Below are 25147 nucleotides of genomic sequence, written 5' to 3'. Positions count from 1 at the left end.
AGGATACTCGTGCATCTCGTCCCTCTTCGTTTTCCTTTTCCCTAATTTGCTTCTTTGCTTATGTTTAGCACTATGGGAACCACCAGTGGGGGGGGACGTGGGAAATCATGGGTCAATGACAACTTGCCAAGGGATTCTCCCTCTCGAGTTACAAAACGAAACATACTTTTAATTAATTCAAGATCGTTATTAGAATAATTAATTTTAGTCGCAGTTACGCTATTCTATTCGTCCAAAATTTTAAGCGCAACTTCTGTTTTCCGCTGTACCGAGAGTAAATGCATTCAATTTATGGAAAAAATGATCTCGAAACTGCGATATACAGAAAAAGGAAGTCGACGTATCTGATATCCTATGATTTTGTCGAATTAAAAAATAATTACTGCGTTTCGCGACAATGGAATAAATTAATTCTGTCGAATTAAAAAATTATCTAGTTTGGTAAATACGTTATTCGGTTTAATTTTTACTTAGCCTGTCACCCTTTCTTATTTTAAATTCTCGCTAGGTATGTAGCCACTTTTCTATCGATGTCTTTTGCATACGATACGCATGTTTGATTTTGTAATGATCCATACAACAAGTACCCGATTACTCTAGACTGATCTACTTATTGGTAATTTTATATGGTTTGGTAAGCGATCCATGGTTGATCTAATCCATGATGACAACTAGCGTAACACCTCTGCGTTATTATACAGGGTGTCCCAAAACTCGGGGAGGAGGCGGAAATGGGGGGTAGCTGAGACGATTCTGAACAACAATTTCCTTAGCGAAAATGTTGTCCGAGGCTTCGTTAAGGAGATATTAAGCGAAAACCCTGACCAATCAGAGCGCGCGTAGACCGTTGGAGCGGCCGCGGTAGCGAAGGCTTACGCGCTGGCGGCCGCGCTTGCACGCGAACAAGTGACTCGACGTGCATCGAAGCGTCGACCTAGCGCGTAGCCTTCGCTACCGCGGCCGCTCCAACGGTCTACGCGCGCTCTGATTGGTCGGGGTTTTCGCTTAATATCTCCTCAACGAAGCCCCATCCGACATTTTTGCAAAGGAAATTGTTGTTCAGAATCGTCTCAGCTACCTCCCATTTCCGGCTCCTCCCCGAGTTTTGGGACACCCTGTATTTTTACTATATTTAATACACGTAGGAGTCTAAACGAAAAATAATGCACGGGGATTCGAGAACCCACGATCCTCGGATCCACAGTCGATCGCTTTATCTACGCGATCGATCCCGTATCCTACGTTTCGTGTTCTTCATGCATCTTCTAATTGGATCGATCGACGATACACAATTTTAAATGAATAATTAAGTAGATGAAATAGAGCTTTGTATTGAAAATACGACGCTAGTAGCGATCCAATTTATTTATAACGTTAAATTAACACCTGCCGCGAGTTCGTGATCATGTCGTAAGCGAATCGTGATCTCTAAAACGTGATATAGAATGCAATTCGATGCGAAGTGTGTTACGAAACTCGGCCATCTACATTTCTTTATTCCTTTATTCGAGAATTACGTTACTGCCACGCGGAGAATCGATCCACTTTCAAAACTTGTACTTTAAACTTTTAAATTAACGTCCGTTACTAAACGCAACATCGTGTGTGTATACATTTCTCTTACAAATAACAACGATACATTTGAAATCATAATTACAAACAGTTGATAATAAATATATAATAAATCTATTACTATCTACTTACTATCGATTATTTATTAAGTATGCAATTTTTATTACAAATAATCTTGATTGCTACGTAACTGTCGTTATACGTTATTACTTTCTATTAATTGGAAGTACTCGACGTTTCGTTGTTTCTATTTCAATTGTGTGGGATGTAATTAGCCGGTTGGACTAATTAATGGAAAGTATTGAACGACGATTTCCCATAGTCCGGTCTAATTACATTGTGCAACTTCTGGCGCTTATGAGTCAAGAGATGCTATTAAACATAGCGTAATACAGGCGCTGGTTGCTCGCTGAATTATGTTTCTCTTGATACTTTTCCTTTTAAAATGAATACTGCACCATAAATAAATAAATAATAGACGAATGTAGTATTCTTTTATTTCTTCGTTTTAAATCAATTTCATTTCTTTATTTTGTATAGCTGTTACACGCGATAACATTACACGCAATAGAACATCTGATATTCCCACTAAAGCGATTGAATTAATTGCGAACGATCTTTATCCATCGAATTAGACAAAACTGATCTAAATCTTCTTTGTAGAGATCAGATTGCCTAGATAAATATACTTTAGCAATTACTCTGTTTCCATTATGAACCGTGTACCGTATAATTTCAAATGAACTATCTTCTTCGTTACATCATTTTTAAATCTGTCGTTGTACTTAGAATTATTAATAATAACAGTGATAGAAATATAAATTTGTTAGGAAAATAAATTGTTACAATTGGCAACAATAGCACAGAGAAAGTAATTTCCACCGGATTAAGGCGAAATCCGGAAGTGGTTCTGTTATGGTTAAAGACAAATAACGAAATTTCAGAGACATGGAGAACCAGGAACTGTTTATGTTCTATTATTTCAGCAGATAAAAAGATTTCAGCGAAGGACTGTGTTCGCTATACTCGATATGGCAAAGAATTGCCACATTCTGGTGAAATCAGGAAGCACTTGCACGCACAATCAAATGCATGACGATCAACAGGAAGGTATAGTTACTGTGCGAACAAATACATACATTTGTATTGTTGTTATTATAATGCAGTAAACAAAGGAAACGCCGAAAGAAACGTTAGCAGAACTCCATTATATCGGGGATTAAAGATAGTCTCTTCGATTCTGTTCGAACTTGTGCCTCGCCTGTAAAAAACAAATATTGAAAGTAATCTTCTTATCACAATATTTGCAAGATAAAATATAAGTTCTTATTTCGGATAAATTTTTGTAGGAGCGTCTTTAAGGAAAACACATCGAAGGGTATACATAAAAAGATTTAATGTAATTTTAATGTTTGCATAACTAATTCAAATTACGCGCGCTTTTCTAGAACAACTGAAACGCCATCTAGTGGCGAAACTAGCGAACTAAAATCCCGACCTCCGTACAGCGCACCACCGGGAAAACGCCCAAGCTTGTCATCGATAGTTCCAATTTTTCCCGCTAGATGGCGCCATTTTGTATAGCATTTACCGACAGCGTGGTAATGTACCGATATCCGTCGGTAAATACAATGTCAAATAGCGCCATCTAGCGAGAAAAATTGAAACTATTCGAGGACAAACTTGGGCGTTTTCCCGGTGGCGCGCTGTACGGCTATACTTGACGGCTATTCGTTCGAATAAAAAAACATGTTTTATATATCATGTATATCATAAACAACTGTTTAAAGAACACTTCACGTAGATTGCTTATATATTTTTACCGCAGAACTGTAGTAACTTGTGTCGGCATATTATAACATTTAGAAGGGCAGAATACATCTACAATACATCTTAATTTATTTTTTTATTAATTTTATTCACACTTGCATCGTTAAATAAAGCTACAACATTATCTTCATATAGATACTTATACACTCTACGACAAACTATACATATCCGATGATAATACTCATTTATTTTACAAATGTGTTTGTGTAGATAAAAAGAGCAAACGTCCAAGAATGGATAGAAGCGAAATTTGAAGATTTTACCAGTGTTTTATTTTATAATCTGTGACGCGGACATAGCCCGTTCAATTTTTAATAAAGAAAGGGCGAGAACTAGATTCCACTGTTCAGTTTAAAGGAACCTAGTAGCGATAGCCTTTGAGGTCGTAGTTATCAACAGGCAAAGCGTTCGCCAAGCTGAGCAATTCCGAGCGACTAAGGCCACTGGGACCGGTGGGTCCGCGGTAGGCGGCGACTTCGTGATGGCCCCCGGGTCCCAGAAGAGCTTGTTCGCGAAGCCCGTGGGATCCGCGCAGGCCAGCAGCTTCGGAAAGCGCGCCAGCTGCGAGAAGACCGCTGTGATCGTTGAGCGCGCTAGTCGCAAGGTAACCACCGGAGTCGCGGAGACCGCCAGCCTCGGAAAGCGCGGCAGCTGAAAGCAGACCGCTAGGCTCGTTGTGCGCGGTGGCTGGCAATTGTCTAAGGGGACTGTCCTCGGGGAGCTTCACAGATTGCTGAACTTCCACCGGTGCATGGCTGAGCAGAGCCGAGGCGCCCGCGGTGTCCGCTACCTGCGCAGCGGCAGCAGCGGCGTTATTCTGAGCAGCCGCAGCTGCGTTGGCAGCTTTTTGAGCAGCGGATTGGGTCGTCTCGTAGTCCAAACGGGCAGAGGTCAGTTGTTCGTCCACCGATTCGGCTCTTGCCTTTGCCTGACCAAGCATGGTGGTCTGCGCCGCCAATTCGGCTGCGGCCTCCGCTGCAGCCTGCGACGCCCGGTCCACCGTCGTTTGAGCTGCGTTCAGAGCTGCAGTGATCACTTGCAATTGGTGCATAGCTTGCTTGGCAGTGGTCCGGGCTGCGCTCGCCGCTCGTTCAGCCTGCTGTAGCTGAAGATTTTCGCCGTCTACCGCGACGTGAGCATCTCTAGACTGTTGCTCCAATCCCTGGACGACTATCTGCTTGCCAGCAAGAGCTGCGGCTGCTGTGGCGGCCGATTGAGACGCTGCCTGAGCCAACGTGTTCTTGGCGACGTAGGCAGCCTGTCCAGCGGCGGTCTGCTGGTTGCTCAGCTGGGTATGGGCTTCGTCCGCTGCCCCCTTCGCGATACTGGCCAAAGGCCCACCGACGCTGAAGCCTGGCCGAGGAAGCTCCCGACCATGGCCTATTGGACCCGCAGCCAAGGCTGGACCGGGGTTTCCGTAGGCTAGCGAATCGGCTAGACCCAACGCTGGCTCGTGTCGGGCGTACTCGTACTCATAACCCGCAGCTTGCTGGTCGCGTGTTTGCTTTTTGCTTTGTCCCCCTTGTGCCAGACAGATGCATAGCAGTAGCACGATTTTCCTCATTTCTCGAAACTTTCAAGCGGACCTATTTCGTGGAAAGGGATTCCTGCGAAGAAAACGTTTTATTTTAATAGAATAGAAACGAAGCAAATGTGCCTGGAATGCCTGAAACCCTATCCAGAAAGATTTTATATTATTCGAAGAATTACATTTGTTGAAATTTTTGTTTGCGTTACATTCGGTAATAGCGCAGATTAAGAACCACCCTGTCGTAGAATATTTAATGTTAAACGAGTGCGAATATTTTCGCTTCCGATGTTTCGGATAGGTTTAGATTGGATACTACTCAACGCGTCCCAAGGTCAAGGTCATGGACGCGGTTGGTATTCGTCAGAGAAATTTCTTGCAGCGTATCGACCTATTTGTACAATTCTAATTACGCGTCAAATATTTCTCGTAGTATAATTTTATTATTTAACTTATTATTTATCTTCTTATTTAATTTTAACGCGATTTTACTCAAGTTATATGAAGTGACGATCTCATTTATAATCGTTATTATTATAATTGTTTGATCCGTTTGTTACTTAGGGTACAGTTTCATCGATATCATCGTCGCCGAGGAGAAAGCCATAATCAAGCTCACAATCAGACGTATGACTCATTCCGTAAAGCGAAGTTTCGATAACTTTCAATCGATTCCGTTGCGACTCGTCTAATCGAATAAACGAAGTAATGTTCTCGTCTAATAGGACGAACCAAAGACGTAAACTTTGCAAATTATCGGTTGCGTGTCGTTTTATGAAATTCCTGAATGACATAAACCATTCATGACGCACACGCCGCCTGTCCAGTCCAACTCTGACGCAATTTAAAACCAAAAGTCCAGTTTCGTTACGCTCTAGAAAGCAGCGCGCGTACGTGAGCGCATAATTGAACCGTTCTAGACAGATTTTGTTTGCGCGATCATTTCATTGTACGGACACGTTAACATACTGTAAACACCTTTGTTTAAAACAAAATATAACAACACGTTTAACCTTTTCACGCCCTTGGCCACGTATATGGACGTTTAGTTTTTTCTTTACAGTTATAATTACTGTCAATAATAAAAAGAACAAAAATTTGATAACAACAAATCGTCCCCGAAGAGGTTGATCTTGACTCACTTTTCGGTTTGAGATTAACATTCGAATAATTAGAATAATATCTTCAATTAGAATAATCGAAGAAAATCGAAATGAAAATTGATACTATTGTCGCAAGCGTCTGTTCTTTTGAAACTCTTGGCAATGGTCTGACTCCAGGTGTAATAAATTTTAAACTGTTCTGCCGAGATGTGGAAACGAGAAACGCATTCCTGAGAGAAATCCTGAGAAAAAAAAAGAAAACTTTAAGTGTTCCGCTATACACGCGACAGAGGGTATTAGTTAACGTAAATGTAGATTCATCTACCGTATCCTACATTCGTGCGCATTCCATTAGGAATTTTTTGAGACTGCGATTATATGTCAAGGGATTGGCTTTCCCAGTAAATGCTTGAAACGTGAGTAATATTGCCCAAGCATCATTGTTACCTTCATATCAGTAGCCTCCATCGGCAACATTGTCGATATCTCATATCAACCAAATTGAAAATAAATAATTACAAAGGAATTGGAACTTACTGTAATCATTCTAAAAGTTTATGTAACAGAACAAACTATAATTTAATTTTGAATGCTTAATCAAAATTAAATATCATTATTGCAGTACTCATCGTGCATTCTTAGATTATTATGTTTCCTACTTACGTACAATTGAGCAACAATATAAATTAATTATTAAATATGAAATTATTACATATGAAATTACGAGTATGATGTGAGCTACTTTTCTCGGTAACCGTGTATAACGTGGATAATGTTTCTGTGTTATGCGCTATTAAGGCGACCAGTCTAGGCCAGAAAATTGGAGGGCGTGCAACTTCATTCTGGAAGTTACCGCCACGTTCACCACATAAACTGCACTCTACTGTGCGCAAGTGAAAGTATATTGTATATTTATCACGAATTTTTGTACTTGGCCCCTTCCAAACAGGATACCACTAACCCAGACACTTCCAGCAGAAATTCCACTATAATTATTCACCACCATTTGTTGCTATTACAGCCTTGGTAACAAAGAAGTTAAACGTTTAATTTATTTAATTAACGTATATTAAATTTAAATTAACGAACACTTCGTGACATCAAAATATTTCAATGTGTACAAAGTACTTGGAAAAATTGTTTCCAGAAACAATATCTTGTTCAATTGATCAGAAAGTGTGTGTGTACCATTTACAATTTTGCGTTAAAAATGGTAACATTTTAAGGCATTTTAGGTATTTTCAGCAATTTTCTCATCATCGGTTTGGATTAGAGCTGTACACTTTGAAGAAAAGGAACGATTAACATTAAATGAACGCATATTTATAAAAATGATCTGAGCCAAAAATTTAAAAAAATAATGAATATATCAGTTATTTCACACCGCATTATTTTAAACTAAGGTGAGGTTTGAATATCTGTTAGATATGTTGTCAAAGAAATGTTAATACTCACGTATAGCGAAACGGTTCCAGGTACAGCGGTATAAAGGATCTCTGCAGTGTTGTCTTTGCTCAAGGGTACAACTAAGAACTGATACCAGTTACTTGACCATTGGACTTCTTATAGCTGTACTCTAAGCTCGTGGTAGTTGCGGAAGGGGTTGAGGACATTACCGACAACTTTGGGCCGCTTCCATTTTTTTTTTTCTACCTTATAAGATACAAATGTAAAGAGAGTTTTATTTTTATTTCCCAAGGAAATCAGTCGATCATTTATCAAATATAAAGTCTGATTAAGATTAATAATTGTTATAATGTCATTGTTGTTACAATTTCGTAGTAACGACACAGGCATACATAACTGTATCGTTGTAAACTCTGTGTAAATGGACTTGTATATTATATTAGTAGCGTAAATCGGTATAGGAAGAAGGACAATATTAATAACAAGTAAATATGTATAATCTTTCGATTATCGATCGAACAAATGTCTGTTATTAAAATGTTCGATGCATATCGAATCTACATACATATATACGTATAAATATTGAATCTAATACCGCACGATCATGTGAATTTCGATACGTAAAATTCGATAGAGCCGTGTTTCATCCGTTTCTCGCGTGAATGTACGTTCTCGCGACGTATTAAGTACTCTCAATTTCCTATCTTTCTATATGATGATTTATACGAATTACAATCCGTCGTTAACTTAAATCTCCAAGCATGTACCTCCTCTACGTCCTTTATATGGGTGAGCACCAGTGAAATGACAATTAATTTTCCCTTTATAACCAAGCAAATGCAACATTTTAGTAATGCTGACGTTCGAATACCTCGGTTGCGAAAGGTTTCACAAGGTTCCAGTCGATATAGTGAGTCTAATTTTACTTTTAATCGGCCATTTATCCCACTGTTATACTGCCATACACTCTTTTTCCGCGAAACATTCGTCGATAACCTGTAACTGCAATTTTATCGATTATCATAGAGTTTTGCGTTAATACATTGCTAATTAGCATATGTTACATTACATTCTTTACGTATACTGTTGGCGTTACATTTAAAATTTACACGGATCTCTTACAATGTTCTATATAAAAGTAACTTAAATTTCTTGCAAGTTTTTATTTACGAGAACGTTAGAAATTTTGTTTAGAGATTATGCGTGTTACTTGAACATTCTCTTAGAATCAAAGAGAGGTTCGTTACGTCGAAAATGGACGTACTTGCCGTAATGGGACGCCGAGTAACGAAAAGAAAGGACCCGAAAAAAGTAGCGTGATCGCGCAGAAAGCCGCGCAGGAAGCCAAAGCTGCTTCGGATGCTCAGAATATCGCTGGTCAGCAAGCTGCACGTCAAGTACTCGTTTCTGTCCAATATTCCTTATATGTATAGCTTACGATAGATCGATTACTAAGAATTTGAAATATTTGAAAATATTTAAATAAGAGTGGGAGTCATTTTTAAACGATAAACACTCGTTAATGTTCTACTTAAATTTTTCAAATACTTTATTATCGATTCAAAAGATTTTTCATTTTTAAATTAGGATAAATGTGTTTGGTCCCACAGGTGAAGACGCAGTTGGCTGAGAAAGCAGTGCAAGCTGCGAAAGCTGCCGAAGCAGCTCTCACAACGAAAAAGATGATAGTACAACAATTACAAGAGGAAGTAAAGGAAGCTCAATCGGTCGTTCAAGAAGAGTCCTCGTCTTTCGAACGGGAGCAAGCCAATGTCAACTCTGCGATACAGGCGGCACGCCAATCACAGGATCAGGTGACTTTATCCGTGCATTCATTCTTCATTAAAAAATCATATTACTAAAAAGAATTCATTTAAAAAGATTAATTACAATTACCATCCTAGATACTTTCGAGATGTTTCAAAGTTGAGCCAAACAAGTTTAGAAATCTCATAACAAATTGTAGATTTTTATACCGTAATATTTAAAGAGAAATATAATAGAACGTACAGTTATAGTATAATTAACGACACGAAGTACTAAAAATAAATAAAAAATATGTAGAAACGATACACGATCGTTAAGAGAGTTCCGTTTCCTTCGTGTATCGTTCTATTATTGTTATGCGTAGGACTTGACCTCGTAAGGTTTCAACGATAATTTCTCACAGGATACGTAGACGCAATTCACCTTACAATTCTGTTTCATTGGTTGCGATGCAGTTGAAGACATTAACGCATGCAATGCAAACAGCCAAGGCGAACGCGGCGAATGCCCAGGCTGCCGCAAACGGAGCACAGAAGAGCCTAAGAGAGAAAGAGGAACTGTTAGAAGCAGCGAAGAGAAGAGTGGAGGAACTGTCTAATCAGTTGAGACTCGCCCGACAGGAACTCACCAATACTAATCGAGCGGCAGCCAAAGCGAACGCTGCCGCCACCGAAGCGAAAGCCAATGCCAACAGGAACAAAAGACGACTGGAGAACTTTAGGCGGATGAGAGTCATGAAACGGTAATGTTTAATTAGACGTTTCTCGGATGCAGAAATTTTCAATTAATATTCCATCAGATACTTCGATATTGCAACTGCAAAAAGACAATGGTCAAATTAATTTTTTATAATTTCTTGTAAATAAAAATCAATTAAAAATATAATTGATTACAACTACCTCCGATTTATACATTTTCTCTTTCGTGTACAGGTGCGTTCACGACTGAAATCGGAAGTCAACGGGTCTGGAAATATATATGTAAATGATAGTATTTTATTACACCAATCGATTAGTTATAAATAAATTTACACCTGAGCCTTGTAACTGTGAATTAAATAAAACGAGATGTGCTTCGAATTTCTTTTTATTTTCATCTGCGATTTTTACAGGTAGATATATCGTTCTACTTTCGTCATAATATTATGCTTCTTATATGCCGAATCGCCGCGTGGTCAATTGTGGAATGGGGAATATTAATAAACTTTTGATTGGCTTCAGAGGCTTTTCCTAAACAGCTTCTTACTTTCTGCTGTCTGGCACAACGCTATTACGTCAATGATCTTTTATCGATAGTACGTTTTAGTCATGTTCGCTGACATTTACATTGAAATCGTGACTTACCCACACAAACGTAACGTTACGCTTCGGTGAATCACCTTTCTAGAGCAAAGCGTACTGACGCATTTCTAGCTAGAGGGTTACCAAACGAAGGTAGCGCAACATTTGTATAAATTTGTAACTTACAAAAACGTACGACAATAAGGAATGTATGCGAACGTTGATTTTCCCTCCGCAAAGATGCAGCCTTAAGAATTATGTTCTTTTCAATTGACGAATCGTCACGTAAGAAATTTAAATCTCGTAGTATTTCAATCTCAATCTTCAAATCAAAGAAATCTTTGGTTCAAATGTGGATACGAGGTATAATACGTTTATCTTCAAAAACATGAAGTTACTACAGTAGTATCCCTACATATTCCCTAGGGAATTTGTAATTTAGTTCGGGCTGTTCACCGCAAGATTGCGATACCAACTATTGCCCCGTTAACGCGCCTAATTTATATATAAATATACTTCTGTATATTCTCACATTTTTTTTTTTTTTTTTTTTTTTAATCTGATAGCAACATAAAATGATGTAAGTAAATAAAATACTGAATTCCTTTGATTAATTAATATTAAAGCATTAGTATTAGAATAAAAATAGCATACTAATTCTATTACAGTAAATTACTGCGCATGATTGCGAAATGCCGGCTTTCCTGTTTCACTAGTGTTTACTTTTTTGAAACACTTGTTACACAGTTGCAAAGCTTCTTGTTTTTAACAATTTACCATGAACAATGGAACCAGTTATCCTTCTTGTATAAAAATTGTAAGTATTTCACTCCTGACAAACAGTTTTACAAGACTTGATTGGTTGAATTGAATGCAAATCACATGAAAAGTTACTGTTTTTTTAGCCATCCACAAATTTAAAACATAGTGTGACAAATGAAACGACTGACCGCAAGTTTAATATAAAAGAAGCAGTGACATTTAACAATGAATTGATATCTCTAGCGAATCAAATATTTGGAGAAGGAAAATGGAATCATACTGTAACAAATCAATCAATTGGTATGTATCCTTGCACTTGTTTATTTACTAACCGTTTTTTATTTAATTTTAACAAACTTAATCGATTTTAGATTTTGTTGAAACTTTTATGAGTAAATATACTTGTGGATGTGTGACATTTGTTAAGATTCAATTGCAAGATGGAACATTTCATGAAGATATGGGATATTATCTTGCAGAGGAAACTTCAAAAGGATTATCTATACATATGGCTAGAATTGTATGTTCATTTTTTCAATATTTCATATTTGTTTAAGACTTGAAAATGATGTTTGTACTTTTATGTATAGGGTTCTTTAACAGATGCTTTTAAAAAAGTATTATCATGCTTTGGTAAAACAATAGAATCTGAAATTCAAAATTTGATAAAAAGGTCGTCTAATTCAGTGATACAAACTATTAGAAAAGAAGATGTGTGTTCTATAGATGATTTAAAAACTGATAAGTTTAAACCATGTGCTCAATCAACTCCCCTTCTAAGTCATAAGGATAACGAAGAAAAAGACAATCCAGGTGCTTGCAAAATATTTTATCAATATAATTTTAGCAAAATTTCTAATGTCAGGTGTTTCTTAGAAAATATACCATGTCCCACAAGCCAGAATGATAACGGAAAGCAAATATTATTGCAAACAACAGTGGTTCAATCTAAGAAGCAAACAGAGAGACAAGAAAATACTGTTTTAAGTGCTCAAACAGTACAACTTAACAATCAGAAGGAACAAACTCAGAAGAAAGGTAAACATCTTAAAAGAGATAATAATAGAAAATGTAATATTAAAAAAAAATTTTAGTGTTATCCGAAGTGGAATTATCACGATTAGAACGGAAGCGAAAACAGATGGAGAAGCAAGCAGAATACAAAAGATTAATGAAGGAAAGGGAACTACAAAAGGCTGTTGAAAATAAACAATCTATTTCTAGATTTAATTCATAAGATAAATATATTTGTACATGTGTAGAATAGAAGAAGAGTCTAAGAAGCTAATTATATTAATTTTGTACATTTTTATAAAATAAATATTACAAATATACATTTAATTCATACAGAAACGTATCATTTTTGTAATGATTTAAAACCATTAATGACGAACGTCAAGCACGTGTTACGAATGTTTACTATAGATCGAGGTTAGGAACTCCGTGAAATAGGAGAAGAAAATAAAACATTTAGTTTCAATAATTATATGTTTATTTACTATGAATTACAGTAAATAATAAACTGCCACTAAATAAACTAATAACATGGATGAATATTTTAAAAGTTACGAAACACTGGATGTATGTAAATATTTATTATTTAATATAATTATATGTAAAAACATAATTGTTTATAATTATGCATACAGGTTCATCAACTAATGTTGAGCGATAAGGCTCGAACTCTTGCTTATAAAAATGCTATAATGAATTCTAAACATATATTTAATAATAAAGTTGTTATGGATGTTGGTGCTGGAACTGGTAGGATCTTGTAATTTATTTAATTAAAATAATCAAATCTAACTGAGTAATCTTAAAAATACTGTACATTTTCAGGGATATTATCAATCTTCTGTGCACAAGCAGGTGCCAAAAAAGTTTACGCAATAGAAGCAAGCGACATAGTAGATCTTACCCAAGGAGTTGTGATAGAAAATGGACTGTATGAAAAGATTACAACGATTCACAGTAAAGTGGAAGACATTGACCCAAATAACTTTGAGAAAGTTGATATAATTGTTTCAGAGTGGATGGGTTTTTATTTAGTACATGAAGGAATGTTAGATACAGTTCTCTTTGCAAGAGATAATTTCTTGAAGGAAAATGGCATTTTATTTCCATCTGTTGCTAAATTGTATGCATCACCGTGTGAATTACCATCTATGTATCACTTTTGGGATGATATTTATGGAGTTTCCATGAAGTAATGACATTTTATTATTGTAGCTCATACATTTTATTTTATTGTTATATTTATTATCCTTAAATTTATTGTGTTATAGGTGTATTGGAGAGCATTACACAAAAGAAAAATCAATGAAACCGGAGATACTACTTGTAGATAAAAAGAACGTTTTAGCAGAAGGTAAATTGTTAGCATGGCTAGATTTACAGTGCATCAGTGTGGAAGAATTAAATCATCTTGGAGGGGAAGAGAATGTTTCTGTTTGCAATAAAAGTGGAAAGTATCAAGGAATTTGTATTTGGTTTTCTGTAGAGTTTCCAGATGGTTCTGAATTATCTACAAGTCCTTTTGACGAAGCCACACATTGGAAACAAACTGCCATTGTTTTACCAATGGATGTAGACGTTGAAGAAGGTGAATCTGTCGCATTTAAATTAAATTTAAAAAGAAATTCATGTAAACCTAGACAATACAACATAGAATTAATATTGCTGGATGCATTAGAAGTTGAACATGACGTTCCTTGTTATTGTCATATGACAAAATGCATTGTTACAAGAGCATACATGGAAGGACAGGCAGGAACTGATCCAGTGAATACCTGATATTACATTGTTTTAGTTTGTAATATTTTTTAAATAAAAAAACTCAATACATAATCCCAGCCCTAATTAGAAATACATACATGTTTTTCAAATATAGTTGTCAAATTGTTGTCACGCATGCGTGATAATCCCCCCTCCAGTTCATGTTGATGGTGTGGTTTTACTAAACAGTGAAACACGTGCACAGAGCAATGCTTGGATCTTCAACGATAAATGTCCATAAATTTTAATACTTTTACCATTTAAAGGAAGGCAGTGTTTGTAATTGAACTGACAATGCCTGTAATAAGTAGAGTAGTGTGAGTACTTTTAACTTATACGCGTATGACAGGTTTAGGTTATGTTTCATGCATGCGTACTTGATAGTATGTAAATACATATAAGTGTTTTCTCATTTTAACAGAAAAGTGTTTTACGTATTTTGTGTTTTGAATTTCTTTTTGTAGCAAACCCACCACTCATAGAGGTAAGCGAGCTATTTTAAAAAAAGAGCCTAAATTAATAGAAGATGCCAAGCAGACTCTATGCTTCAAAGGAAAGAACACTTCTCAGATTGTAGTAGACCTCATGAAAGATCTGGTAATTGAAGTGTGTAATATTAATTAAAAATTATATTTTACAATAACATTTGACAAAATTTATGCTCTTCTACAGTATGATTTTAAAAAACCAAATGCTGCATTGATGCAAAAGAAAAATGATATATTGCCATTCGAAGATGTGACTCTCATTGAAAAGTTTTCTACTAAAACTAACGCGTCTCTTTTCATGGTAGCTTTACATAATAAAAAACGACCTCATAATTTGGTATTGGGTAGAATGTACGAGCATACGTTATTAGATATGGCAGAGTTTGGTATAGAAAATTACAAAGGTTTAAAGGATTTTAAAGTTCCAAAAATTTCTGAGGGGATAAAGCCTCTGTTAGTTTTCAATGGTGAACTTTTTGAAAATAATTACGAGCTTGTTAGAATAAAGAATTTATTTGTGGATATGTTCCAAAGAGAAGCAGCTGAAAACATTCAGCTACAAGGCCTTGAACATGTCTTGAGTTTCACTGCTGTTGAAAATAAAATACTTTTACGTAGTTATAGGTGAGTCATTTTTCTACTGATTTTCTTGAATACTCTCATGTTTAATAATTATTTATTTAGTGGAATTGTGTTCTAGGATACTTTTAAAAAAATCTGACTGTAGAACACCAAGAATTGAATTAGAAGAAATAGGTCCAAGAGCAGATTTATTGCGTAGACGTACAAAGCTTGCTTCTGAAGATCTCTTTAAGAGAGCATGTAAAAAACCAAAAGAATTGAAGGTAACACTTTTATTATTCAAGTATAATACAATGATTTGTCAATTTGATTTAATTCATTTATTCAATGTCATAGGTCAAAAAGAAGAAGAATATTTCCAAGGATAATCTTGGAACAACCTTTGGGCGTATACATGTCGGGGCACAGAATATTAATAGTATTCAAACAAGAAAAATGAAAGGGTTAAAAAAGACAATAGCTGAAAAGAAAGCTGGTATTAAAAGAAAAAATGTTGATGAAACGAATGATAGTAATTTTAAAAAATCAAAGAATGTTATGGGTTCATCTGATTAATTAAGTTCAAGATTAAATGTATATATAAACATTTTTTTATTTAAGACAACAATTTACAATACAAATTCCTTTCTGTCTTTTTAATTCAATATTTCTTAATACTCCAAGAGGTTTCCTTCTTGTGATCCTAAAAATAAAATCGAAACTATAATCGCAGACATATGAAAAATATAATTTCAAAGTTGAATATTTTAGTATCATACCTTTATAATTACTCCAAACGTGGAAAGGTTTAATCGCACTTTATCGCATGCGGTAAGTAAGATTTTATCTTTTACATTCTGTTCTATAGCTCTATTTCTAACTATCGTTCTGAATTTTACGAGATGTTCAATGACGCTATTCATTTTATGTTCAGATGACATTTCAGAATTTTGAATGCCAAGCATTGAAAATACTGATGATATATAATTTGCAACTGCAGCTACAGGAGGTATAGACCTATTTGTAGATTCCTATATTTTATGAAGCAGAATTAATATTAATCTCATTAGTAAACATAGCGGAAATACTATGAATAAAATATTAATGAAGAGTCATATTTGTTTATACTTACATGGGAATCATGTAACATTAAATTTCCTGTATCGATTAGTTTCTCGATCGATCGTAACGCTAGTACGGTATTAAAATTATTTGCCAAGGCTATATTAATAGTGTTCTTAGTTTCATCCAAACACTAAAACAAAATTGTTATTTTAATTATATAATACACATTGTATATATAAATTAACAATGCAACCTACACGAAATAATGCAACTTCATCCACATTCCCAACACTACATCTTCCAGCAATATAATTATCACAATCACAAATGAAATGTTCAGCTTTATTCAGGAAATTTACTGCATTAAGCATCACTTCATCGGAAAATTTAATTCCTAAAAATCATATAAGAAAGTAATTTATTATAATATTTGTATTCAACTTAAAATTGTTCATTGCTTTAGAAATTTTTAAAAGCATAAAATATACCATTTCTATAATTGTAAAGTAGACAGAACATCCTAAACTGGTTTGCAGTATACTTGTTAAGAAACTCTCTTATACTAATTGTATTTTTTAGGCTTTTCGACATTTTTACATCATCTAGGAATAAATGCCCACAATGTAGCCAATAGTTTACCCACTGATCAACTTCGTGATACGAACACGATTGTGCTTCTTCATTTTCATGATGCGGAAAAACGAGATCTGCCCCACCACTATGAATATCCAGAGAATTTCCAAAAACTGTGCTAATTGTAACATATTCATTTACATGAAAATTTGGTATTTTAATTTCGTATTCTTATAATGCAAAGATATTTGTGACTTAAAGATGCATATTACCTTGCAATTGTGCTACATTCTATATGCCATCCTGGCCTTCCATTGCCCCATGGAGATTTCCAAAATGGTTCATTTTTAGCTGCTTTCCACAAGCTAAAATCTAATGCAGACTTTTTTTCAGGATGAGTACTGTCAGGCAATGGAGGAGTCATTAACTTCCCATACATATCATATTTGCTTGTATTGAAATATACAGACCCTACAATTAAGAAATGATCATTTGTAACCACTTAAAATTGAAGTAACACACTATTATCAAAGCAGTATTCTCCATATTATATTTTATTACCATCTTCTGCAACATAAGCTTTGCCTTTCTCTACAATATTACTGACAAATTGAATAATTTGTGGTATGAAATCAGTAACTCTACAATATAAATGTGGTCTAACAACATTCAATGTATCCATATCTTCGATAAATTCATTTTCATAATGTTGTGCTAGTTCTTTGCAACTTTGATTAGTTTCTTTTGAACGCATTATTATTTTATTATCTATATCTGTTATGCCCATGGCCATTACAACATTTATTTTAAAGTGATCTGACAATATTCTTCTAATAATATCTGACCTCACGTAAGTCCTACAGAAAAATATGTATTAAAACTGAATTCTTTTAATAGTATAATGATCTAATGATCTGACTTTACTATGAGTAAAAAAATAATATTTTTATTTGCTACAAATTTTACATATCAAAATTACCAATCCCTAAAATGTCTTACGTAGCATGTCCAATATGTGCAGAATCATAGACAGTTGGACCGCAAATATACCAAGTCAAAACATTTTTATTTTTCAAAATTAACGGTTCGTTACATTTTGTTATAGGATTGTATATTGTAATATTTGTTTCGTATCCGACAGGCTTCCACCACTGTACCGGTCTTTTCTGTTCAGTCTCAACATGTAAAAAACGATGACATATTTTACGTAATTTGTACTTCAGATATTTTACAGACGCATTCATTTTGATAATCTGTTTATTCATTCCGTTACACTCAAACGGGGTCCATTTCCATGCTTAAGCTAACCTCTCTTCAGGGAGAATAACCCGCAGTCCGTATCTTACGGTAAGATGAGATTTACTATTTCCGTAAATAATTTGACAGAGTATTTAAATGCTTAAACATTAAAAAAACAATTATTGTCGTCGAATATAGTTCAGATTGTTGATTACGATTTATGCTATCAGTATAAATGCGTGCGCAGGAAACATGCCATGCCGGGATTGGAAAGCGACATAACCTTGCATACTTTGTGAATCGTGACATAATACGCAGTCTTATCTTCTTGTGAATGTGTTATCCGGTTAATCTGCCCTGTCGTTAATTGATTGACTAACCCTACGCTCCGAAATTAACATTTCCCGTTTGTACCATGGCTCATGAAAGACATTTCGAAATATAATTGTTTGCGTTAATTTGGGAGATATTTAATAATTATAACATGTATAATTCGATTAATCCATAAACGTAACAATACGACGAAATCGAGACGTACGCCATTTTCTCGGACGAATTACAATTTCAAAGTGGCAAAACAAATTGAAATAATTACTATGTATCAAATAGGAACGATAGTGACGTAATATACCGAATAATATAATAAAGAGTTAGTTTACTAATGTTCTCTACTAAGGAGCAATTAATAAAACGCACTGGAAAAAATCCCATCGGTCGTTATGATTTTTTGAAACTTCTCGCTACGGAATTTAAGACTACTAAATCGAAAGGTAAATTGTATAAGAAAGAAATTGTAAAATTATTATTTTATATCGTAGAATTTTTTGTCATAGAAGGGAAAGAGCAGGTATTAGCGAACCTTGCCAATTTCTCGTATGATCCTATTAATTACGGATATATAAGGCAACTTCAAATAATTGATTTGTTTCTTCATACTTTGTCGGAAGATAATGTTAAATTGGTACGTTTCGCAGCGGGAGGTATTTGTAATCTATCCACTGGTAAGTACGTTTCGAAAAGAGGTTAGGTTAATTCGAAAAAAAATGACGGTCGTAATAATCGAACGAAATTATAATCAAATTTTAGATCCAATAAACAAGTTGTACATTTTACGTAATCACGGCGTTAAATTATTGACATCTTTGCTTTGTTCGCAAGACGAAGATATCATACTTTCAACAATTACTAGTTTAATATTTTTAAGTGTACACGAATACAAGGATCAAATAACAATTGAAACATTTGAGAAAATCACTGATCTTGCGAAACACGAAAGTAATCGCATACAAAATTTAGCAACAGTATTTTTGAATGACTATAACAAAGCAAAAGCTGAAATCGAAAGTACAGAAAATATATAAATTAATATCCCAGAATATTGTACAGTAACATTTACATTAAAAGTAAAATGAAGCTGACAAAGACATTTTTTGAATTTTTAAAGAAATATTGTACAGGAGTTTCTGACTTGATGAACAAATCAACTGTTTTAAGAAATATAAGAACAACAAATGAGGTTTCAGTTTACAAAACAATTACAAATGATGATATATTGAATTTTGCTAAATTAACTGGAGATTATAATCCAGTACATATGGGTTCCTCAAACAACCTTGTCCATGGTGCTCTTCTCAATGGCTTGGTATCAGGAGTAATTGGTACAAAAATACCTGGTCCAGGAACCATAGTAGTTCAACAAAATCTTACGTATCCAAAGCCATGTTATGCAGGGGATAAAATAGAAATAAAAGTGCAGATTGTTTCAGTAAGAAAAATAATTAAATGTGAATATACCTGTATTGCAAATGGAGAAAAGATAGTTCTAAAGGGAGATGCAAAACTCATAAAAAAGTCATGAAACAAGGGCATGAGATATTATGAAAATGGTAGTTATTATTTCAAAAAGCAATATTTTTATTATATGTATTCGTTTGCATTTTAAGATTGTGTGCATATTACACGAATAAAAATGATGTAAATCTCTTTCTAAAAAGACAGCAGCATTACAGTATTATGAAATAATGCTTAACATGCATAAATGTTTTGACCTATTTTAATTGCTGACACAGTAAAACAACGCATCATTAATAAAACCAGCAGTCACTTGCTAACTTCCATTGGAGTTTTTGCAGAAAATTCATTTAACTTGGTCATTGTAAGTAACATTCAACTATTTAAAATAAACATTTTATATTTAAAACAGATAATACATTAGAAATGTAATTTATTACTACAAAAATATTTTCTTTTTTTACAGAAAAAAATGTATTTCATATATTTATTATCAATCCTTTGCTTCTCATCTGTATTTGCAAATGAAATTAAACTAAAAGCTTTAAACAGTACTCTTGATGTTACAACAACTGAATCTCCAATTGGTTGTATTTGTGGAATCTTTTTGAATGGACAATTTAAAAAGAGCAGTAAAGAATCACCAGCAGAAAACCCTGTCCTTATTCATGATCAATGTGGAACATTTTCATGTACTCCAAATGGAAAAAGGCTTTGCATAAATAAATGTTTGGACACTGTAAGTCAGTTTATAAAAAGATGTTTTTATTTAAATTTATGACATGATATTGAATTCACAAACAGTGTAAAAATTTATTACAGATTCTCAAGTATCTTCCAAACAGTTCTACAATAATATGTGGTTCACTAGAACGTGACTGCTATAAAGAAAGAGTAAGTGTTTTATTTATAAAAAGTGCTGTTTATGTTTTTATGTAAATCAATATTCTTTTGCAATAGGCTTACCTATTTATTAAGAACTGTAAAAGTAAGTGGATTAATACAAATCTGTCAGCTGGAAGGGAATACTGTTGCAAGAATGGAGCACCGTACAAATGCCCGATGTATTAAAACAATTGTGACCTATTTCTTGTAATGTTTTTTATTTTTTATAAATTGATCAATTCAATATTATTTTTATTTAATAAACGTACTCTTGCTTCTCCCAAGCTTTCTCCTTAAATGTCCCGCCCCTTTTCTAAATATAGCTTCAAGATCGTCACCTACACTCCACATAGAATCAAAGGAATCCCGGATAAATATCTGAAATCCTCATTCTATAATTAGATTTTCAGATGTGAATCTTTGTTCTATTCTGTGTGTTTTAAATTAGAAATGTTTCTCTTCGTTCAGTTTCTCTTTTTTCAATTACTGACATGTGAGGTATCATTTTGATCTCTAATTTGTGCTATTGGGTCAAGTTCAAGCATAACCCCAATAACATTATAGATTACAATGTTAAATTTAAACTGACCAGTTAGTTTAAACACGTACCTTGTAAACTCTATACTTCAACAGTTAATGCCAAGTTTTGATAAAAGTTTCACTTTCTGATGTTATTAAATATTCTCTATACAATTGTGGTGCTTTAAAAAAAAATAAAAATAACATGAAGTTACATTATATTAAATAGTTAATGTTTCGTGCAATATATATTGTAAATAAAAAGTTAATAAAAAATATGTGTGCACGACTATTAGAGTGTCCTTTGTGCTCACAGCCAGGTTTCTTAACATTGGATGCATTACGAACAGGATTAATAAGTGTAGCAACTCGGCCTCTTACATGTCCAGTATGTAATGAAATATTACTTGGTATCGATAAATTAACGATTCATTTGTTCAGTCACACTATTAATTTAAATTGTGAAAATACAATAGACTCCTCAAAACATGCAAATATTGCCACCAGCAATAATAATCCACCAACAGTACATAATCTACAAAATACTGGATATCAAGATTGGAATATATCTAAGGTATTAATTACAGATGAGAATAAACTTTTAGAAAATAACTTGAATATCCAAAACAGTTCAAAATCCTGTAAGAACTTACAAACAACAAAAGACGAAGTTTCAATTTTAAATTCAGGAGTTTGCATTCAAGATCAAAATTTACCTCTGAACCATGCACCTCAAGTTTCATTTTTAACAGATTCACTTTGTGACAATGAAGAAGTAAACACAATTCATAAGAATCCAGAGAACAAAAGAATATCAAAAGTAGATAAAAATTCACAGGAAATATTGCAAGGCACGATAAAATTAAATTATGCCACACAGTATTGTACAACTAGTAATATTAAGCATGTAAATTTGATACCAAATCACACTCAAAAAGAATATGAAAGTATTCAAACCATTAAAAATTGGATACAAGATCAACAGTGTGAACAACAAATTTCTACAAACGAAAATGTAAACACACTAGAAAGATTTATGGAAAACAAAGAGCCTTGTAACAATAAACAAAACTACAATAAACAAATTACTATGTTGAATAAATTTCCAAGTATTACAACAACTTATAGTAATATGTCACTGGAAAAACATAATAATGCAAAAAATGTCCAAGATAATTCATCTACTATATGCAATGGAAAACAAGATGAAAATCTTAAGGATGAACAGACACTGCCCCAGTTAAAACTTTTTAGAACATTATCAACAAAAGAAAAGACTGAACGTTGCAATATATGTGGTTTCCATCTTCCTGACTATAATATTTTGCTTTTACACAAACAGTTAGTACATATGATCAATGAAAAAGATTTGAATGTCATTCCTGAAAACTTTCTGAAGGATTATTCATGTCATTTATGCTCGAAAGTATTTAAAATGAGGGGTAGTCTAATGGTTCACATGAGAGTAGCACATATGGGGTATAATCTGGGTAATTTATTTATATTATGTTAAACCTACACAACTTGACATATGTTAATAAGAAAATGTTTTTAGGTTCATTGGCTAAAGGTGGACAAGTAGAACTTATATTTAATGAAAATAAATATAATTGCCCTACATGTGGAAAGACATTTAAAAAGGTAACTAAATTATTTTCATACAATGTCTGTTAAAATAAATTACATTTATTATTGTAGGAACAACATGTAATACAGCATTTAAAAACACATGAAGCTAAACAATGGGAATGCGATGTGTGCAGTAAAATGTTCACAACAAAATATTTTTTAAAAAAACATAAGAGATTGCATTCGGGAGAAATGCCTTATAAATGTAATATATGTAATAAAACATTCACATTTCAACAATCTTATCATAAACATAGATTATATCATAAGGATGATAAACCACATACATGTGCAACTTGTGGCAGGTCATTTAAAGAGTTATCTACTTTGCATAACCATGAAAGAATTCATACAGGAGAAAAACCTTTTGCATGTGAAACTTGTGGTATGTCGATTTTTATAAAGATTTCATTTAACAAACACTTAAAAAATCTTAGAGTAATGCATGTTTTGTTTTCAGTTGCTACTAACAATTTAACATGGATTGCTCTGTTTCTGCAATGTATGTATAATCATTTTTGTGACTATTACTATTGTATAGATACAGCTTACAGTCGAAGGTACAAATATAGTGACTTTGGAGGATCTAGTGCACCAGTAATTCAGGATTGACTTGAAAGGTTCTCTTTGGGTGCTATAACTTTCAGGTCCTGAGTGTTCCAAAACCGACAGACATTATGAACAGCAAGCAGTAAACACAGGCCTGTAGCCAACAGACTACTATTACCCAGTTGGGAAAAACTCATTTAGCAGCTTGCACCCAACAAGGGTATTGTTTTATAGCCTATCAAAACTGACTTAATAAGATCACTATATTTGTATTGTTGACCATATATATATGAAAGCTACTTTAATAATAGTATGAACATCAGTGAAAGTCTGAACATTTTTATTTTGTATAATACCAATTGAAATTATGTGTATACTAAAGATTATAATTTTGTATGTGTTATAAGGATACAACTAAATACAGGGACAAAAATTGAAACATTTTTAATAATATTTGTATTTTAGGAAAATGTTTCCGTCAACGTGTTTCATACCTGGTTCACCGTAGAATTCACACAGGTGTAATGCCCTATAAATGTATGATATGTGGAAAAAGCTTCAGATATAAGGTACACCATAATTGTAAGACCAATATTTTTGCATTTTTATTAAGTATTTATATCTACAGGTAAGTCAAAGGACCCATAAGTGTCCAGCACAACAGATAGGAAGTACACAACAAACAAATAATTTAGATCAACAATCAACACATATATCAAACATGCAAGATTTGAGTAATGACTCGTGTAAAATACAAAAAGAACCCTTAGAGGTGAATCAACCATTGCTGAACATTGTAAATAATGAAGAAAATAAATATGTACTGATAATAGATACTCAGGGTCAGCATCTTCTAACAAAAGAATCAAATATTAGCAAAACACAACTAACCCAAAATAAAGAACAAAAACTGGAAGAGTGTATAGAAATAGATAATGAAAATGAAAACACAAGAAGTATATGGAAGTCTAATATTCCTAATAATTCTATATTTAAAGAGCCACTTGAAACTTCTAAAAAAATATATTCAAAGAATGAAAAAAGACTTCCAGAAGATACAACTGATTTCTTTTCAATGATGATATCTCCACTTGAAAATGGAGTATCTTCTCCTACCAATGAAATGGAACATTTAAGAGTATCGTCTCCAACACAAAAACAAGATATAATGAAACCTTACAGCAACTTCAGAAACATGACGCATGACATGGAAATAAATGTAGCTAATACAAATGTAGAACAAAGTTTTAGCAGTGAAGACAATGCTACGAATACTTTACAAACTATAAATGAAGAATCTTTGAAACAACTACTGTATGGTATTAATGAGAAATAATTATCAAGTTCTCTTATAAGTGTATAACAAACATGAAGGTTTCTGTTACTAAAAATAAATAAGAAGCCATAAAAAGAAAATACTTTATTCAACACTTACAATAAAATCTACAGAACTTTTTTAATATAACAAAACAGTCTTACTTGTTTCTTAAGAAATAGGTTATGCTGTTCTTTATGTTTCTAAATATAAGTCACGTGTTCATACTTAACTTTTTGAAAGAGTCCCATTCTCAACACTTAGGCCAAATTTCTTCTGGAATGAATTTAATTGTAGCGGTTAGAAAGAGTTTGTCTTTCAAATGTAACACGACACACGAAAAATAAAATAACTTCGTTTATTCGAATAGAGAACAAGTGAAATATAAATATTTTTCTTTGTATTTCTGTCACCATGGCAACGCATATAATGGATAAGATTAGTAAGTAAAGTAAACTATTTACTATTCAAAAGTCTCATTTGATGTATCTATGTTCAAATTATGATTG

General features: G+C 33.7%; 8 protein-coding genes across 13 annotated transcripts; 6 read left to right on the top strand and 2 right to left on the bottom strand.

Moving 5' to 3' along the window:
- Window positions 1-3441: 3441 nt before the first annotated feature.
- On the bottom strand, window positions 3442-7756 carry LOC128893622 (uncharacterized). 3 transcript variants are annotated; one of them, XM_054154721.1, is made up of 2 exons: window positions 7489-7756; window positions 3442-5009 (listed from the first exon to the last, which is right to left on the bottom strand). In XM_054154721.1, the coding sequence occupies exon 2, from the start codon at window positions 4964-4966 to the stop codon at window positions 3764-3766; it is 1203 nt and encodes a 400-aa protein (XP_054010696.1). In that variant the 5' UTR covers window positions 4967-5009; window positions 7489-7756; the 3' UTR covers window positions 3442-3763. The 3 variants fall into 3 exon arrangements, with proteins under 3 accessions (XP_054010696.1, XP_054010698.1, XP_054010699.1); XM_054154723.1 differs by lacking the exon at window positions 7489-7756 and adding an exon at window positions 6073-6458; XM_054154724.1 differs by lacking the exon at window positions 7489-7756 and adding an exon at window positions 5423-5514.
- Window positions 7757-8293: 537 nt separating this feature from the next.
- On the top strand, window positions 8294-10272 carry LOC128893796 (uncharacterized). The gene is made up of 5 exons (XM_054155025.1): window positions 8294-8350; window positions 8667-8837; window positions 9051-9254; window positions 9663-9949; window positions 10140-10272. The coding sequence occupies exons 1-5, from the start codon at window positions 8294-8296 to the stop codon at window positions 10153-10155; spliced, it is 735 nt and encodes a 244-aa protein (XP_054011000.1). The 3' UTR covers window positions 10156-10272.
- Window positions 10273-10814: 542 nt separating this feature from the next.
- On the top strand, window positions 10815-12512 carry LOC128893626 (DNA repair protein RAD52 homolog). Its single transcript, XM_054154731.1, has 6 exons — window positions 10815-11304; window positions 11393-11549; window positions 11621-11769; window positions 11840-12062; window positions 12126-12287; window positions 12344-12512. The coding sequence occupies exons 1-6, from the start codon at window positions 11266-11268 to the stop codon at window positions 12484-12486; spliced, it is 873 nt and encodes a 290-aa protein (XP_054010706.1). The 5' UTR covers window positions 10815-11265; the 3' UTR covers window positions 12487-12512.
- A 17-nt stretch (window positions 12513-12529) lies between these two features.
- Window positions 12530-14279, top strand: LOC128893624 (uncharacterized). Of its 3 annotated transcripts, XM_054154728.1 has the most exons (5): window positions 12533-12830; window positions 12899-13013; window positions 13089-13455; window positions 13535-14057; window positions 14140-14279. In XM_054154728.1, exons 1-4 carry the CDS (start codon window positions 12795-12797, stop codon window positions 14040-14042), a joined length of 1026 nt encoding a protein of 341 aa, XP_054010703.1. In that variant the 5' UTR covers window positions 12533-12794; the 3' UTR covers window positions 14043-14057; window positions 14140-14279. The 3 variants fall into 3 exon arrangements, with proteins under 3 accessions (XP_054010704.1, XP_054010703.1, XP_054010702.1); XM_054154729.1 differs by lacking the exons at window positions 13535-14057; window positions 14140-14279 and having other exon boundaries at window positions 12530-12830; window positions 13089-13194; window positions 13278-13418; XM_054154727.1 differs by lacking the exon at window positions 14140-14279 and having other exon boundaries at window positions 13535-14127.
- Window positions 14174-15717, top strand: LOC128893625 (ribosome production factor 2 homolog). The gene is made up of 5 exons (XM_054154730.1): window positions 14174-14341; window positions 14489-14621; window positions 14697-15136; window positions 15213-15357; window positions 15431-15717. Exons 1-5 carry the CDS (start codon window positions 14319-14321, stop codon window positions 15647-15649), a joined length of 960 nt encoding a protein of 319 aa, XP_054010705.1. The 5' UTR covers window positions 14174-14318; the 3' UTR covers window positions 15650-15717.
- LOC128893617 (cysteine--tRNA ligase, mitochondrial) lies at window positions 15662-17976 on the bottom strand. Its single transcript, XM_054154712.1, has 8 exons — window positions 17711-17976; window positions 17273-17568; window positions 16984-17182; window positions 16627-16889; window positions 16396-16532; window positions 16206-16328; window positions 15853-16104; window positions 15662-15776 (listed from the first exon to the last, which is right to left on the bottom strand). The coding sequence occupies exons 1-8, from the start codon at window positions 17974-17976 to the stop codon at window positions 15735-15737; spliced, it is 1578 nt and encodes a 525-aa protein (XP_054010687.1). The 3' UTR covers window positions 15662-15734.
- A 612-nt stretch (window positions 17977-18588) lies between these two features.
- Window positions 18589-19558, top strand: LOC128893630 (armadillo repeat-containing protein 7). Of its 2 annotated transcripts, none has more exons than XM_054154736.1 (3): window positions 18589-18720; window positions 18784-18951; window positions 19037-19558. In XM_054154736.1, the coding sequence occupies exons 1-3, from the start codon at window positions 18612-18614 to the stop codon at window positions 19309-19311; spliced, it is 552 nt and encodes a 183-aa protein (XP_054010711.1). In that variant the 5' UTR covers window positions 18589-18611; the 3' UTR covers window positions 19312-19558. The 2 variants fall into 2 exon arrangements, with proteins under 2 accessions (XP_054010711.1, XP_054010709.1); XM_054154734.1 differs by having other exon boundaries at window positions 18590-18720; window positions 18769-18951.
- A 1259-nt stretch (window positions 19559-20817) lies between these two features.
- Window positions 20818-25015, top strand: LOC128893610 (zinc finger protein ZFP2). The gene is made up of 5 exons (XM_054154704.1): window positions 20818-22635; window positions 22701-22786; window positions 22844-23159; window positions 23789-23892; window positions 23952-25015. The coding sequence occupies exons 1-5, from the start codon at window positions 21378-21380 to the stop codon at window positions 24657-24659; spliced, it is 2472 nt and encodes an 823-aa protein (XP_054010679.1). The 5' UTR covers window positions 20818-21377; the 3' UTR covers window positions 24660-25015.
- The last annotated feature ends 132 nt before the right edge of the window (window positions 25016-25147 follow it).

The sequence above is a fragment of the Hylaeus anthracinus genome, unplaced genomic scaffold (assembly GCF_026225885.1).
Source record: "Hylaeus anthracinus isolate JK02 unplaced genomic scaffold, UHH_iyHylAnth1.0_haploid 3, whole genome shotgun sequence".
NCBI classification, from domain to species: Eukaryota; Metazoa; Arthropoda; class Insecta; order Hymenoptera; family Colletidae; genus Hylaeus; species Hylaeus anthracinus.
This window is presented reverse-complemented; position numbering and strand designations above follow the sequence as displayed.